Source organism: Arvicola amphibius, chromosome 1, assembly GCF_903992535.2.
Source record: "Arvicola amphibius chromosome 1, mArvAmp1.2, whole genome shotgun sequence".
Classification (NCBI taxonomy): domain Eukaryota; kingdom Metazoa; phylum Chordata; class Mammalia; order Rodentia; family Cricetidae; genus Arvicola; species Arvicola amphibius.
The window spans coordinates 112,537,833-112,554,092 of NC_052047.1; the positions used below are offsets into that span (position 1 = coordinate 112,537,833).

General features: G+C 45.0%; 1 protein-coding gene across 1 annotated transcript; it reads right to left on the reverse strand.

Moving 5' to 3' along the window:
• Positions 1–743: 743 nt before the first annotated feature.
• Lyve1 (lymphatic vessel endothelial hyaluronan receptor 1) lies at positions 744–13,045 on the reverse strand. Its single transcript, XM_038311276.1, has 6 exons — positions 12,733–13,045; positions 9,496–9,664; positions 9,273–9,412; positions 3,752–4,048; positions 2,893–2,971; positions 744–2,417 (listed from the first exon to the last, which is right to left on the reverse strand). Exons 1-6 carry the CDS (start codon positions 12,815–12,817, stop codon positions 2,231–2,233), a joined length of 957 nt encoding a protein of 318 aa, XP_038167204.1. The 5' UTR covers positions 12,818–13,045; the 3' UTR covers positions 744–2,230.
• Between the last annotated feature and the right edge of the window lie 3,215 nt (positions 13,046–16,260).

Consider the following 16,260-nt stretch of genomic DNA (forward strand, 5'->3'; position numbering starts at 1 on the left):
ATTGCTGTGGTAGGGAGTCTTCTAAATCGGCTCCCCAGGCTCCCTGCTTCCTGGCGCACATGCACTTGGATAAGCCTCTCCTTCTAAGCATGAACTGGACACAGAGTCTAAGAGATTACGACTGCTTCTACTCTCATTTTTGCTCTCTGGCTCTCCCCTCCCTGCCTCTCATGGGAACTAAAGCAGACTGGGATGTAAAACCCAAGTTCCAAGTAAAGGACTACTGCGTGTGAACTTGACTGTGCAACCCTCTTCTCACAGCTGTGCCGATACCTGAGCAGAGAGGAAGGCTTTGCTGTGGCTCAGTTTGAAAGCTCATCACAGTGGGAAGGCATGGTGGTGAGAAACTGAGTCCATGACAGCAGGAGCATCAGCCGGCTGGCTCATGTTGCTGTGGTCCAGAAAGCAAAGAGAGGGCAGCAAGTAGGGCTGGGTTACAAACCTTAAGGTCCACCTCCCCAGACCTATTTCCTCTAGGTAAAACCTAACTCCGAAAACTCCACAAGACCCCAGAATGGCAGAATCAGGGGGAGACCAAATGTTCAACCACACAAGCCCGTGAGAGCTATTTCACACTAAAATCATGACACTGACCAGCTTAAATGAGACCATTTGAAACAAAGACAGCCCACAGGATGACATATATACTTCTGTGTCCATTTTACTCTTGCTAAGTATGGATTATGATGTAGCCCTTTAATTTTTACACAAGCGGTATTCCTATGGAAATAAAAGAGCAAAGGAACTTTCTAAATGGTTTATTTGGGGTACAATAGTTCTTAACATCTCAGGTTCTCCTTGCTGGGAAAATGAGAGCTGGTAATATGTTTGTTAAAGGCACGCAAAGATATAAGTTGATGTGTAGAGGTAAGAATACACTTTCGAATACATTATTAATAAATTAAGGTCATAGTAGTTGTTGTGTTAGAGAAAATAAATGGATTATTCTTAGCAACAAAAAGTTAGTTTGAAGTAGATAAGCTAGGGGCATCAAAGCGGGAAAAACATTAGCTTCAGACAACACTCCACTACACAAAACTCTCTGATGAACAATATGCAATTGCAGAATTTCATACCTTACCTAGCACCTGACATATTCAGTCCCAAAATCTGAAAACCAAACTTTTATCAAGTCTGAAACTGTTTAGAAGTCAACATGATGCCCCCAGGGGACAGTGCCACACTAGGAATCTTTATCTCGCGTGCAAAGTTATTTTTAAGATGTTGTATGAAATTACTTCCAGGCTGGGTGTACAGGTGTACGTGAAACATAAATAGATCTCATATTCAGACTGGGTTTTCTAATATATCATTATGTAGATGCAAGTGTTCCAGACTTCAAACATAATCTGAAATTCTTAATACCGTTGGTACCAAAGCGTTTCAGGTAAAGGGTTCTAAGGCTGTAGTGGATCATCTGACTTTTCTTTTGAAACTTTATTACCTTTAAACATAGTTGTTCTTTCAGAATGGGTTCTGTAACAGCTCAACATGGAAATGTGCATTTTTATTTGTTTTGTTCTGTGTTTGTGAGGGTGGGTGGGTTCTGGTATTGGACTGGGAGCTTTGCGCATGCCAGGCAAATGCTCTACCACAGACATCTCCACCCCCAGGCCCCTCTTTTTTTTGGTTTCTTACAAAAGTGTATTTGTTTATAGAGAACAGCAGCAACCATAGAGAGATAAGAAAGCATTTCTGTGTTCTAAGACGTGATTCGGGTCTGTGGAGGGGCTTCCTGGCCCCAGCCTTTATTTACAGTCTGCTGACAAGGCTGCTATCAGTACCCAGCCTCTCTTCTAGTGCTCTGTTTATTTGGGGTTCCCAAAGATTAGGTCTCAAGTCACCTGGCTCTCTCCATGACCTCCTGTATCTTTCCTTATTTTACTTGTGCCTCATATTTCCCTGTAGGAAAATTTTAGACTATGGGGCTGGCGTTGTCTCAGGGACTCCAGCCTTCACCTGGTGTCCGGCAGCCTGGAGGCCTGTGTATGAATGTGAGCTGAGGAGCTGTTTTAGGCCTGGCACTCTGTGTGTCTGGGAGACTGACAGCTAGGGAGGCTGTGGAAAAGTTGGAGGTAGGAGAGCGGAGTCCGGAGAAGATTGCAGTAAGGAGAGGCCCCCGTGTGGAGGACTCCACAGTCTTTTACTAACTAGGAACCAACAATAGCTTGCTTCTTTGGTTGCCTGGCAAGAAACTTGCCTCAGGTGGAGCTTCTCAGCTCTCGCTCCTCTAAACTTCAGCTTCTAAGCACCGCACAGTAGTTCTGGGTGGACTTTTCGGCTCCTCTGGGTTTTTTTCAGTTTTCTTTGATTCTTCATTAGAGTTGATGTCATCGGCTTTCTCTTCCTTTACAACCTTGGTTTCGATCATTTCCTTCTTTGGACTCTTGTTTGTGAAAGGGAAGGCCTTCACATACCTGTTGGTGCAGACATTTATCACAGTGAGAGACTTCGCGTGACACATGTCACAGCAAATAACACTTTGTCTACCACAGGACAGGCTGGTACAGTCTCCTAGGCATTTTTATTTTGATGTTAATACAGGCATACTTGAATATATCACTCATCCATCTTAGTGGGTTCATTCATGTGGGATAGTACCTACAGAACCAACTCTGGATGTCTTCCCAACTCCTTCATCCCAGACGAAGACCCCCAACTCATTACAGCCTAAGATTTTCCCCAGTGTTGACATATCCTTTCTCATTTCTTCAGCTTGGTGCCCATTAATATCTACTGTATATCTAGATGATGTACTTGTGCTGAGGTCACAGGGTAGAGAGGTCTGAGAGGGGTTGCCATCTCCATTTTGACCAAATGCCAGTAACAACCATGGAAGCATACAAGCTAGGTGCAAAGATCACAAGATTAGACATGTGCCAACAGACTCACCTTTTCACGTAGCAAACAGCCAGGACAGCTGCCGCGCCAAAGAAAAGGAGGGCCAGCACCAGTAGGGTTGTGGGGACACCTGGGGGGAGACAGGCTTGTCGGTCTTGTGCTTGTACACTGTGTTGTCTGTGCAAGCAATGACTGCTTTTTACGTGTGATGCAGGTAAGAGAGCACAGAAGGCCCTTCTCTGTGACTGTTTTTAATCATACACATAGAATTTTATTTTTTACATTGTGTATGTGTGTGTGTGTGTGTGTGTGTGTAGGTGTGTCTCTGTGTGTGGTATGTGTGTCTGTGTACTTGTGTGTGTGTAGGTGGATGAGTGTGGACTCTAACACAACACCATCCACATGTGCAGGTCAGAGGACAGCTAGTGGAGTCAGTTCTTCCATTGTGTGGGTCCCGGGAATTGAATTTATGTCACTGGGCTTTGGCAGGAGGTGCCTTCACCCACCCAGTTTACAATGTGGGGAGTTCTCTGCTTCTCCTTTATCACTGCAATGTGGAAAAAGGTAGAACTTGTTTTCTGGAGCCCCAAGACCAGTCTCACAGGTCCTTGTGAGAAACAGGCGTTTGGGTTAAAGTCATAGGCCATGTAGGTCCATGTTTCTGTGTTTATAGTAAAAGATAATAATTTATTTGTGAAAAGCAGTGAAGCTCTTTTATGCTCATGATGTGTGACCTGACCCTTGAGGCTCTTTATAAAGCCAGTGCTATGAGTCTCTGGAAAAGGAGCTTGTGCTAAGCTTTTGATTTGTGCCTGGTAGGTGCTGGGTGCTCGGCACGAGGATGAGCTGGATGATGTGCCTTTGTCTGCCACACACAGTTGCCTGCCCAATAGACCCAGAAGACATTCACCTCCAAAGCCAACTGCTTCGTTCTTGAATGCCGTTTCTCTTATAACAGGTGACTCTGTTTCTGCAGCTACGGTGTTAGGTTCCGTATAAACTTCCGTCACACAAATCTTTTTTGTCTTCCGTACCATGGAGGTGGAAGGTGGAGCCCGGGTGGTAGCAGGTACATGAGTTGTGGAGTCCGGGGATGAAGCCGAGTCGGTGCTGCTGCTCACAGGGAATTCTACTGTGGGTGTCTGAGTGTCAAACATGGAGTCAAATGTGGTGATGGTTTCTGGAATGCACGAGTTAACCCAGGTGTCTGTTGGGAGAAGGAAAAGAAGTAAGCGTGGCAGCAGGACTCCACCAGGCTCCTCACTGCAGTCAGAACTCAGGTCTCACCAAGATTCAAGTCTAATCTCAATGTCGTTCCTTAGTACCTGCAGCATCCACCTCCCCTGGACGGGAGGCCTTTGGTGATCCAGCCATGCTGACAGCATGGGGCTAGGACACTCAAAAGCTTGAGTTCTCTCTCAATGGTCCTGCTGTCCCACTAGCCCTTCAGTTCTTGTTACAATTTCTTAATCTCCCTGGCTCTCTCATGATACCCTTTTCATCTTTAAAACCTCTGTCTGCTTCATAGACAAAATTTACTTGCTCAATCAGTTTGGCAACGGCAGGGCTGCACAATATCTTAGAACACAAATTGACATCTGTTTTAAACCCTGGTTATTTATTGCGCTAGATGTCACTGGCCAGGACTGCAGCTATGCAAGAAATTATTTCAGTAAGTTGATTTGATTTTGAAAATCAAATTTTGTTTCCTTAGTCATCTCTCCCCCAGGCTCCAGACTTCTCTAGACTGGGTCTTTAGACACATATTCTGGCCCTTGCCCGATCATATTTTGATTCCCATCATTTTGTCCCCCTCTGGAATGACCGTGAACTGGCCGCAGCAGAACATTTGTCTGATTGGATTATTGTGCCTGGCATGCAGTATATGCTCAGTGAATGTCTGATAAAGAAGAAATGAAGAAAGGAGCAAATGAAAGAGAGGAAGGAGTAACTTGGGGTGGGGGAGACCTACAATATCACTTAGAACAAGATCTAAAATAAAATCAGTGATGAGAGAGAAAGAGGGAGAGGGAGAGAGGGAGGAGGAGGAGGAGAAGGAGGAGGAGGAGGAGGAGGTAGAGGTGGAGGAGGAGGAGGAGACTGGTGTTTTCCAACTCTGTAGAGTTTCAAGGAAATGCATCTGTCTGTCTGTCTTCTTCTAACTCTGGGTCTGCCATGGACCAGATGTTTACCTATCTCGGGAAGCCTTTATCAAGCCTTCATTTACACAGGAAGATGCTGAAGTTCATAGACATCAAATTTACTTCCTCAATCAGTTCGGAAGCGGCAGGGCTGCACAATATCTTACAACACAAATTGACATCTGTTTTAAACCCTGGTTATTTATAGCACTGGATGTCACTGGTCAGAACTGCAGCTATGCAAGAAATTGTTTCAGTACGTTGATTTGATTTTGAGAATGGAAGGCGTCACTAGTCAAGGTCATGGGTACTACACACGCATCAAGTCGATATCGTTTCCTATTCATGGTGCTTTGCAAACAGCTCTGCTCAAATAGACATCATTGCTGACTTTGTCGCCTTGCGCTTCCCTCTCTTTAGTCTTTCCTAGGCTCGTCCCCCAGAAAATGGACATTTTTTGTTAAAGCGAGGGTAGAAAACCCAGAGACAATAGACACTGTTGGGTTCTAAACCACAGGGACACATAAAGTACAGTTCCTGTTTCTGGCAAGAGGAACTTGGGTGGAGTGTGGAGGTCTGATCTGATGGCGTCCATTCCACAGATACTTATGGGTACTATCTCCATGCCAGGTGCCTGCTCTTAAAAAACTTCTGATCCATTGGAAGAATGGGGATAATAAAGGATAAATAACCCATGAATTTCAGGAGACTATAAACAGTGATAAGAAACAGGGTGTGGGTTAAACTGGCAAAGGCGGAGATGAAGGAAGTCTCCCGGGATGACAGTACTTAACCTGAGACCCAGCAGCTCAAAGTAGCCTGTTACTAGAGATCTAGGACAGATGCTGGAAGGAAACAGAAAGTCCCAGAGTGAGAACGTGGCTGCGCTGAGCCCGCTCCATGAACAAGAAGGCCAGTGTGGTTGAAGCAGAGCAGAGCTCGTCTGCAGGGAGAGAACAGGATGTCCCAGTCAGCAGGACCTGCGTGATCCAAGAATAGTCGGGTCAGGAGAATGACAAGGAGCACCGTGAGGCCCCAGAGATGGCGTGAGCATGCCCGGGAGGGAAAAGCCTGCAAACAGGAGGCAGGGCTGGAGAGAGAGATCTGGCCAGGGTATCCAGACTGCTAGCTACCCTGTTAAAGGGCTTGGGATTTACTCCGCAGGAGAGGACATTTTTTTTAAACTGGGGTCCACAACCCTTTTTAACCATATTCAAGAGTTTTCATATGTATCTACTTTTATATGCAAAAGGCATCACATGCTACATTATATGGGAAGTCACCTAAGACTATAGGGCAAACAGAAGAGTGACAATTACCAAATGGATGAGGTAGGGAAGGGGCCAGATGCAGATGAGAGAGGACCTCCAGGGGCCGTAGAGGGTTCTTGCAAATTGTGCAGAATAGGAGAATCTAGAAATGTCTGGTTTCTAAAACTTAAAAAGATTAGGAACAGAACAAAAGTTCCCCAATAGAAGATGGGCTGAATAAATCACTATACAAACACCCACTGGAGTACATTAAAAACACAACCATTAAAAATCAGAGACCTCTCTGTGAGACAGTCCAGCTAATTTCCAGGCTGTAAGTGGAAAAAGTCATTAACAGAGCAGTGTGTGGTATTCCAGCTTCTTTTTTGTGAGAAAAGTAAACAACAGCCCACAGACCTTTCTATATGCCCAAAACAAGGGCACAGACCAGAAATAAATATGCTAAAAAGATCAGGAGGAAGCCCTCTCTGACTGTTTTTGACCATTGCAGCACGTTGATGCTGAGAACTGAGATGTTGAGTGTAGGAGTAGATAGATAAGACAAAGCCAGAAAAGCAACTTACTAAATTGGAGTTGAAACTCTCTCTCTCTCTCTCTCTCTCTCTCTCTCTCTCTCTCTCTCTCTCTCTCTCTCTCTCTCTCACACACACACACACACACACACACACACACACACACACACACACCTTGCTAAGACTCAGTGAAAACACCATAAGTAATGAGAGTAATTTTCATGCAGATCTTGGTTCTGGTTAGCATCTTGCACTCAGAAGAACCAGAGGGCCATAGAGGAATGAGCTGTTCTCCCCGCAGGAGCAAACAGGGTACAAAGTGAGCCTGGGCCTGTCCACTGCTGGGAAGCAGTAGTGAGTTCCAGGACTCCCACATACCAGGTCTGGAACATGCACAGGACCTAAATAATAAGCATAAAACTTACTGTAATGTGCTTGTAATAAATCAAGTGTCACATGCCTGTGTAGTATAAGGTGGAGAAAGTACGTGTATACATGCATGCATATGTGTGTGTTGTGGGAGGGGCTAGCTGATAGATGTGGAGAGGAGGAATGACCTAGAAAAACCCTACTCTGCAGACTGCTATGTGATAGCCGTTTTCAGCAAGAATCATTTGGTGGTTTGGAGTGGGGAAATCTGCATGGCGCTGAAATACCATCTGCTAGATTACCTACTAACTACAAAGGAGAAAACGGAGCTCCTCATTTTATTTTCTGTCTGCTAGTCACTGCCTTACCCCAATAATCAAAGTTGGAGCAATCAATACTGGGAACTACTGGCTGTTTACTGTCATGTGACCCCAACTACACAACACCACCTACACCAGAAATTGAAGCCTCTTGACCTCTCAGGGTGTAGGAAATAACAGGGCTGAGAGTACAACATAAAGGAAGCAGGAGGAAACAGGCACGTCTGAGTCCCCTTCCTCGCCTCTGTTTAGTCAGAGGCATTGGTACCATAGCACTGTGTGGCCAGCTGGTGGGGAAGCAGCTAGGAGGCAGGGCCAGCTCCCAGGAATGGTGGCAGTCAGATAAGCCAGCACACAGACCACTAGTTCTCTGGCTAAGACAGGCTGGGGTGACAGAGAAGGAAGGAGGCAAGCCATCATGTCAGGAGAGTCAGCGGGAAGTCAAAGCCCTCACCCCAACACACACACACACACACACACACACACACAGACACACACTCAACTATTGGTGAAGGCAGGACGGGTGTCTCTAAGAGCCCTTCTTATGTCAAAGTCCTTTAGTTCAGAGAACTGCTTGGAATTCCTGGATTCAATTTTGCTGAAGTTGGCTGGTGAGCATTACTTTTCTCTCTGATCTTACAAATTAATATTGACAAATATTGACATCTGTCTGTGTATATACAACCACTCGCTATCTGACCTTCAGAAAGTTGGACACATGTGAAAAGTAATGAGTCAAGCAGCCTTCTTATGACACAGAGAACAGCAAGGCATTTTTTGAGAAAATGGTCTGAGAAATGACTCAGGAAAACCACTAGGTTAGGGCTACCAAGGCCTGTGGGCAAGCCCGTCAGGATGGCTGCAAACCACGAGCTCTACTCTCTAAGTTTCAACTTCTTCCTTCAAAAGAGCGAGATAGGGCCTTGTTTCCAAGATGTTAGGTGTAGCGTGTGAGTTCTGTGGGAGGGGGAAGAACGCGGTGTCAGAGTCAGAGCCAAGTTTGAACCCTTTCACTGAGACTGTACTTTGAATATGACTCAAGTGTGTCCCCCAGGGTTTATGTGTTAGAATCCAGCATGGCAATGCTGAGAGGCAGTGGGACCTTTAAGGGATGGAGCCTAGCAGGAGGTAGTAAAGGGTACTGAAGAAATCAGCGACCTCTCCTGGGACCCTCGCTCTCTGGCCCCCAATCTCAGCACGTGAGCACTCTTCTCCCACACTGTCCCGCCTTAGTGATGCCATGAAGTCCTCTCTATTGTCAAATTGCTGCTGTGTCATGACCTTGACCTTCCAGAACTGTGAGCTAACCTCCTTTTCTTTATAAACCGCTCGGGTGCAGCTCTTTCATCACGGAAATGGGGAATGCCCAGTACTGAAGCATTAGACAAGTGGACCAACGTCCCCATAGATACATTTCCTTGTTTGAAGACTGAGGGTGATAAGGCTTCCTCGGGAAATTCAAGGTTCTTTGAGATAGCTAACCCCTCAATTGCTCTGTCTGAGGGGGTGCATCACACACTTATAGACATCTGTTTCTTCCCACTTCCTGTTTATCTTTTAGGAAACCCGGGAAGTGGAGGTGACAACCCTGAGCTTCTGGCAACGCCCTGTCCTTCTGCTGTCACTCATCCGTATCTTCTCTGACATTCTCTTCTGCGGGGCACATCGCTTCCCCCAGCCTGGTCTTGGGACATTCAGAGGACCCATGACTTATCCTGCTGCTTCCGAGGCTGCTCAGGGTTGCCCGTCCCACAGGTCTCAGATTCAGAGACACCCAGAGAAGATGGGCCACTCGAAGTGGCTGTGGGTCCCACTTACCAGATGCGTTGTGACAATAGGCTCTGAACTTTTGGTTGGGGGAAGCGTTCCAAATCAGGACACCTACCCCATTCTTCCCACACTTGGGGTTTGGAAAAATCCGAGGGATCACGGAGATCCGTTCTCCAACCCACCCGTAGCTGTAGAAGAATACACATCGGTTGAATAGGCTGAAGGTTAGAAGGCAGCAAGTCTACTGCACCGGCTTTAGTGAAGTTCTTACCTGCAAGTCTCAAAGCCAGACTTCTGTGCTGCTTCCATCTGGGCCTTGCTGGCCAGTGTCAGTCCCAGCATCTGACAGGTCTCCCTAGCTTCTGTGAAATTCATCTGCGGGTTTACCTTTCTGCCCACGAGGGCGACCCCCATGTATCTGCATGTAGAAATGGAAAGCTCTGGAAGGAAATCATAAAGTCTTCAGTTTGCTTCTGGCTTTGTTCCCAGCTCTCTTGACTCTGCTTTCTCACAGAGAATCATTGTCTTGACCCAGGTCTGTGAGGTTGGGGCTGGATTTAGAAATAACACCACAAGCCAGGAACATCCCACAAAGACTACCTTCTGGATTAGATTCTAGCTATGCCTGGCAGCGGCTGTAAATCTCCAGACCAAGAGCTCAGTCGGCACTAAGGAACTTGCCAATCACCTGAGGGCTTTAGCTATCAACCAGTTCCTGGGGTGGGGTTTACGCACTTTAGTTGCTTCAAACATTGTCTTTTAGTCTCTAAAGGAAAGCTCTGAGGCTTTGAGGAAGACAGAATTCAGAGCTCTGGTTAACAGAATAATCATTAGCAACACTTCAAAGTAATGTGGCCAGGGACGCTCCTGTTTTGACAGGGGCCTGGCCATGAATTTGCTAGAAAGAATGTGAGTTCTCCATTTCAGGTCCTTTCTGGCCATTGGAGGACAGGCTTACTCAGAAATTCCCGAAGGAGTTGGCAGGAAAACTTGCAGGGCAAGGGAACTAAATAAAGAAAGTTGAGTTTGTGTGGGAGCAGGGCTTGGGATCACCTACACTGCTCTATAGTTCTGAGACCTGATGATTGTTATTCTAGCTTTTTGCGCTCATTTCCTTATTTGGAATTTAGAGAGTAACATCATCTACCACACAGGTGGTGGGAGTCATGTGAATGAATTCTAACAGGGCTTGGCATAGCATCTGCCATACCAGGAACTAGTAGATAACTGTAGCTAAGAGCCCTGTCTTTGGTCTTCTAAGCAACTGATGTACCCACCACAGATTGATCTTCCTGGAAAGGCTGAGGCAGTGGAACTTCTCAGAATAATTTTTTTCTCAAAACCTAGTGGATTTGGGGGCTGTTTCCCTACTTCAGTGGAACTTGCAGACCTATATAAAATTACCAGGTTTTATTGTATTCTATTGCCTTACTCCTGTTGGGCTTTACCTATGGAAGCCCATAAAAAAAGACATTTTAGCCTTCTAATAGCTCTGAAGGACTCTGGAAGGGATGTCTAGCCTTCAGTCCAAGGACCTCATGATTCTGAGACAGCCTAATGGCCCAAAACTGGAAACTTACTTAAAACAGCATGAAATTTTCTTGTCAGACACACACACCCCTGTCAGATTTTATCTGTGAAAGTCCATTTCAAATTCCCAAGCCCGGGGAAAGAACTCCTTCCTTCGCCGGCTGTTACTTGGCTGTTGGAATCTTGGGGACAAGTCAAAGCTTTCATCTGTGAAATTATACCCTGTCAGGCCTTGTGTTCGGAATTAAACTAGGTAATGCACATCTAGCAGAGGTAGGATCCATGGGAGGCGATCGATTATAGAATCTTTATGCTTTCCAGTTTCATTTAGAAATTCTAACACCGAGCTGGAATCCAAGGGTCCACTCCTATCCTGCTTTCTGTAAGACTTCTTAAAAAATATCACAGATTGTAGGAACAGTATGTTCTTGGGACTCTTATAGGGTGGAGTCAACGCCAAGTGTTAGTATTTACTACCTGCATGGATCAGACAATTCCCTTGGCTGCACTAATGTCTTTTGTGGGGGAAGGATTGAGACAGGGTTTCTTTGTGTAACAGCCCTAGCTGTGCTAAAACTAGTTCTTATAGACCAGGCTGACCTCAAACTCACAGAGATCCGCCTGCTTCTGCCTTCCAAGTGCTGGGATTAAAGGTGTGCGCCTCTACCACCCAGCCTTTTATTTCATGTAGAAAATGTCTTATTGAGAGAGGAATCAAAAAACTCCATATATACTCAATTCTGAATCTCTCTGTAACAAATCCTTTAAGAAGTTTCTGTCTGTGCTCACTACATCACCAGAGTTCAGTAGGAGTTTCTGCTGGCAACCAGCTACCTTTCCGTTCTTTCCAAGTATTTAACTTCCTTAGGAAAAACTTGCCATTATTGAGGATGAAGCATATAGGTAGGGTCATTATCAAAAATGGTTTTCTAAGGTCTAGAGATGTGGCTTAGTTGGGAGAGCTTGCCTAGTGCGCGCAGTGCCTTCAAGTCACTGAGCATGGTGGTACACACCTGTAATCTCAACATTCACAAGGTAAAGGCAAAAAAGAATCCGGAGTTCAAGGTCATTCTCAGATACATAGTGTATTTGGGGCTAGCCTGGGCTATAAGAAACTATCTTTTTTAAAAAAAAGACTCCAAAATAACTCGTGTGATAGCGGCGTTGCAGGGGGAATGGGAATGGTCTCCCGATGGGGTTTCTAAGAGGACCAGGTTTATTTAAATGTGACCGTTCTGGGCATCTAACTCTAACCACTCATAAAAATTGTCTCCAGCAATCTGTCAATCAAGCCCGAATGTCCGTTCCTGATACAGCGCCTGTCTCAGCATCTTCAGCGGAAAGGTTACTCCCCAATAACCCTGTTACTTCACTTGCTCAGGACTGTAATCAGTGATTTGTGGCTTCAGTGTTTCTCCTATGCAGAAAGGGGTTTCCTTATATGCTTCCCACAAACACAGAAGCTACAGAATCCCTCCCTTCAGTGCTGCTGAGGGTAGAAATTTAAACCTGTATTTTCAGTTGATTTTCTGCCTTTTGAATTTACTGCAAATTAAAATTAAAATTCTGCTCTAGTGGCAGGATAACCTTGAGATTAAAACAGTTACATAGAGTAGTATAAAGTGGGTGATATTTAACAAGTTACTCATTCCTCCTCAGGCTCGACATCACTTTACATATTCACAACCCTGGCTTTCTTCTTAAATAAACCCTTTGAAAACAAAAGACTTCTCATTTTTTATTTCAAACCATTATTATTAAAAATATCCCATAACCCAAAATAAGATTCCAAGTGATGTAAAGGTGAATTTAAGTCATTTTGTTGAAGCTGACAACACAGCAGAAACATCTCTGGCTGAGCAACAAGACCGGTCCAATCTTCTCTCAAGAGTCTCCCCATTCCCAACAGCCCACGGTCAAGAGCAGAGCTCCCAAGACCTTATCTATCCTCTGTTTAGAAACCTGGTAAAACACCTACCTTGTGCTAGGACAGCACCTTGGACGGGGAGCCTCGTGGTCCAAGCAGAGGCAAGAAGCAACACTAGGCTAAAGTGCTTGAGCATTGTGCAGACCCCTCAGAAGCACGGCCGCTGGTCACCAGCAGTAAGGGAGACAGATGCTCAATCACCAGGCTGGATGGAGAGTTCTAGAAATATGTTGAGGATTTCCCTGCTTTCAAGCTTCTGATTTGTCAGAATCACTAGAGGAAATAAGTAACATCCCTTGAACGCCCAGGCTGTACTTTGTGGATGGCTTTCTGGAACATTTAGCTAATGCTGACTCAGAAAGCACACAAATGAGGAAGGCAGATAGCACAGTGTCAGCTGCCGAAGGTTTCCCCTGATCCCATATTCCCTGTGGGTTCCGTTCCCACACTTCACTGTGGTGGTTCGCAAAGCCCATTCATCCGTATATGCCTGTGACTGTCGCTGCCTCTAAGAGAGACGGAAGATAAATTGTGCCTCTTCCTTCCTTCCTACAGCCAGTTGTTTTTCCCCTTCTCAGCGGCATTGCCTTGTATTGTGTAGAGAAATAATAGTGATGCTAATTATGATAATAAATGCTCATTAAAACACCACTCATTCCTTACATACATTGAACACATCTACATTGCTAGGAGATTCACTTTTTCCAAGAGACCAGATTCATAAAGTCTCATTTGGGGCCCAAACAGTGGCCCAACAATCAAGAGCACTTGTTGCCCTTCCGGAGGATCTGAGTTTGGATCCCAGAACCCATACTGGGCAGCTCATAAGCATCTGTAATTCCAACTCCAGGCTATTTGATGCACCCAAACTCATCACATATACCCACTCGTAAGATGTATGCATACATACTAATAAATCATTCTTAAAAGTCATACTTCTAAAACACAAATAACAGACGATTTTTTTTAAATTAGACATTTTGCACCCTACGAAAGGAACTTTGATTTGCATAACAGTTATCACCACAGGGATTATTTATTTATTTATTTATTTATTTGTTTATTTTGGCTTTTCAAGATAGGGTTTCTCTGTGTATCCTTAGCTGTCCTGGAACTCATTCTGTAGTCCACATGGGCCTCGAACTCAGAGATTTGCCTGCCTCTGCTTCCCGAATGCTGGGATTAAAGGTGTGCACCACCACCATCCGGATTATTGTGCCACACTTTACTTAGTAACTTCTCCTGTATTCTGGTAGAACTCAGCTCAGTCTCCACCTTCTTCATCTGAAGTATATGGACGATATCTACACTGTGTTCAGTCAGAATGCTCCTGACATTTCCAAACTGGATTTTCAGTGGTTCATCTTCTTCAATAATTATAGTTAGAGCTTTTGAGTAATATTTTGAGCAAAGGTCTGTGAGTTTTATCCAAAATAAGTGTCCTTTATGGGAGTGGTCTTGCCTATTCAAAGATTTATTTTACTATTTTTAAATTAATGCTTATGTGTGTGCCCATATGTGGGTATGTGTACAGGAATGCAGAAACCCAGGCAGGTCAAAGGAGGGTGCTAGATCCCAATTGCAGTATAACTGCCCAACATGGTGCTAGGAGCTGAATTCAGGTCCTCTGCAAGAACAGAACTTACTTTTAAATACTTAGCCATCTATCCAGACTGAATGTTGCCTGTTTAATTTAACACATGTAATCACAGGGATAACTAGTTCTACGTAATTGGTATGGGTAACAAATTTAGACATATGTGCAGAAAATTCTGGTAATGAAAATCTGTTCTTTGCAAACACTGAGAGCTCCTAAGAGACAGGGAAATAGCACCTGAATATCACCAGTGTAAACTCCTTACTTATCTGTGCACAAGCCCAGGGCATTGCATAAACATAGCGATGCTAGCACTGAAGTTCTAGAGAGAGGTAGGAAGTGTGTCCTTCTGTAATTGTCTGTAATGCTTAGCATCATGATAGAAAGAACAAATCATCACAAGAAGGGAGAGAGGGTGGCAGAAAGGGAAAACTAGCTGTAGAAGACAGAGCATGTGAGGAAAAACTTATGAGAAGTCAGAAGACACCAACTTCCATAAACAAAGTGACAGACAGGGACTTCTTGGATAAAGAGGGTATGAACGCTTGTACTAGGGATAAGCAGGAAACAATTTGTTAATGATCTGGGTAAGAGAAGAATTTAGCCATTGTTAGAATATGATTGGGAATAAACATTATTTTCAAGACAGGTTCTTACTATGTACTAAAGCTAGCCTGGATCCTTTTTTTTTAAGAATGAACAATTTTATACATGTATATGATGTATTTTGATATTCACCCCATTGCCCTGTCTTCTTATCTCCTGCCTACTCCTTCCCAACTCCCTCTTCTCAGCAAATCTCCCTCCTACGCTGCCTTCTGCCTATAGTCTGTAGTTTTACTAAGATAGTTTCCATATGCACGGATGTGGAGTTGTTCCTTGTTGCTTGGGCATCTTAGTAGTGGCTACATTCCTGAAGAGAAATGATGCCTTCTTCCCTGGCAGCCAGTTGTGGCCAACAACTGCTCATGAACACCTTCCCGGGCATGATGGGGTGTGGATGGTCCCAATCGGGTCCAGTTGGCCACAGCTGCTGTGGTTCACGACTGAGAGGGCCACATCACACCCCAGAGACCGCACTCCACAGCACTCTTTCTCACCCTAGAGTTCTCCGGCCTTCCTGCTCACTCTCCTTCCTGTATTCCCCGAGTCTTGGGGCGGGGTGGCTTGAGGAATGGCATAACATTCTCTTTAGGTCTGAGTACTCGGCAGGCACCTATTCTCAGCATTCTGAGCAGTTACGAGACTATGTGCTAACCATCTCCTCCTGAAAGGGAGCGTCTCTGCCGGAGATGGGTGATTGGAACTCGATTGGTGTTTGCCACCTCCCCGTGTTAGAATATACTCGATATCAGCTTCTCACCCTCTCCATGTAAGAAGCTTTGTTGCAAGGAACTACTCTGGTTTCCTTTCTGTCACTGTGACAAAACGCAAACAGCGTGGTGAGGAAGGCGTTTATTTCATCTTACTTGGTCCCAACCCATCACTGAGGGAAGCCAGGGCAGGAACTGGAGGCAGGAACCTGAGGCAGGAGCTGAAGCAGAGACGATAGAGGCACGCTGCTTTACAATGTCTGAGAATGATCGGGACGAGGAAACGCAGCCTCTGGTGCTGTCCTCTTCTAAAAAATAGCTGCTGTGATCGCCAGAGAGAACCAAAAATGAGAGGAGAAATGTGTGCAATTAGACCCCTGCAAAATTAAATAAAGTGATTATCCATTGAACGCCAAAGGGCAGCAGCAAATGTGAAATGTGCAAGCCAGTGTTACTCCATGGTTATAAAACCAGGAGTAAAAGTTCATAGGTCACCAGACCACAGAGTACCATAGCTGGACTCGACATCAAAGACAGAGCTTAACTCCGAGGTCATGGGCTTTGATTGGAAGAAGATTTGAGTTGTCGTCTAAATTCAACACTTGCAATTTAAATAGAGTGGAGGTTTTGAAAAGTGACAGCACAGAAATACAGTGCAGATGCTGGGCT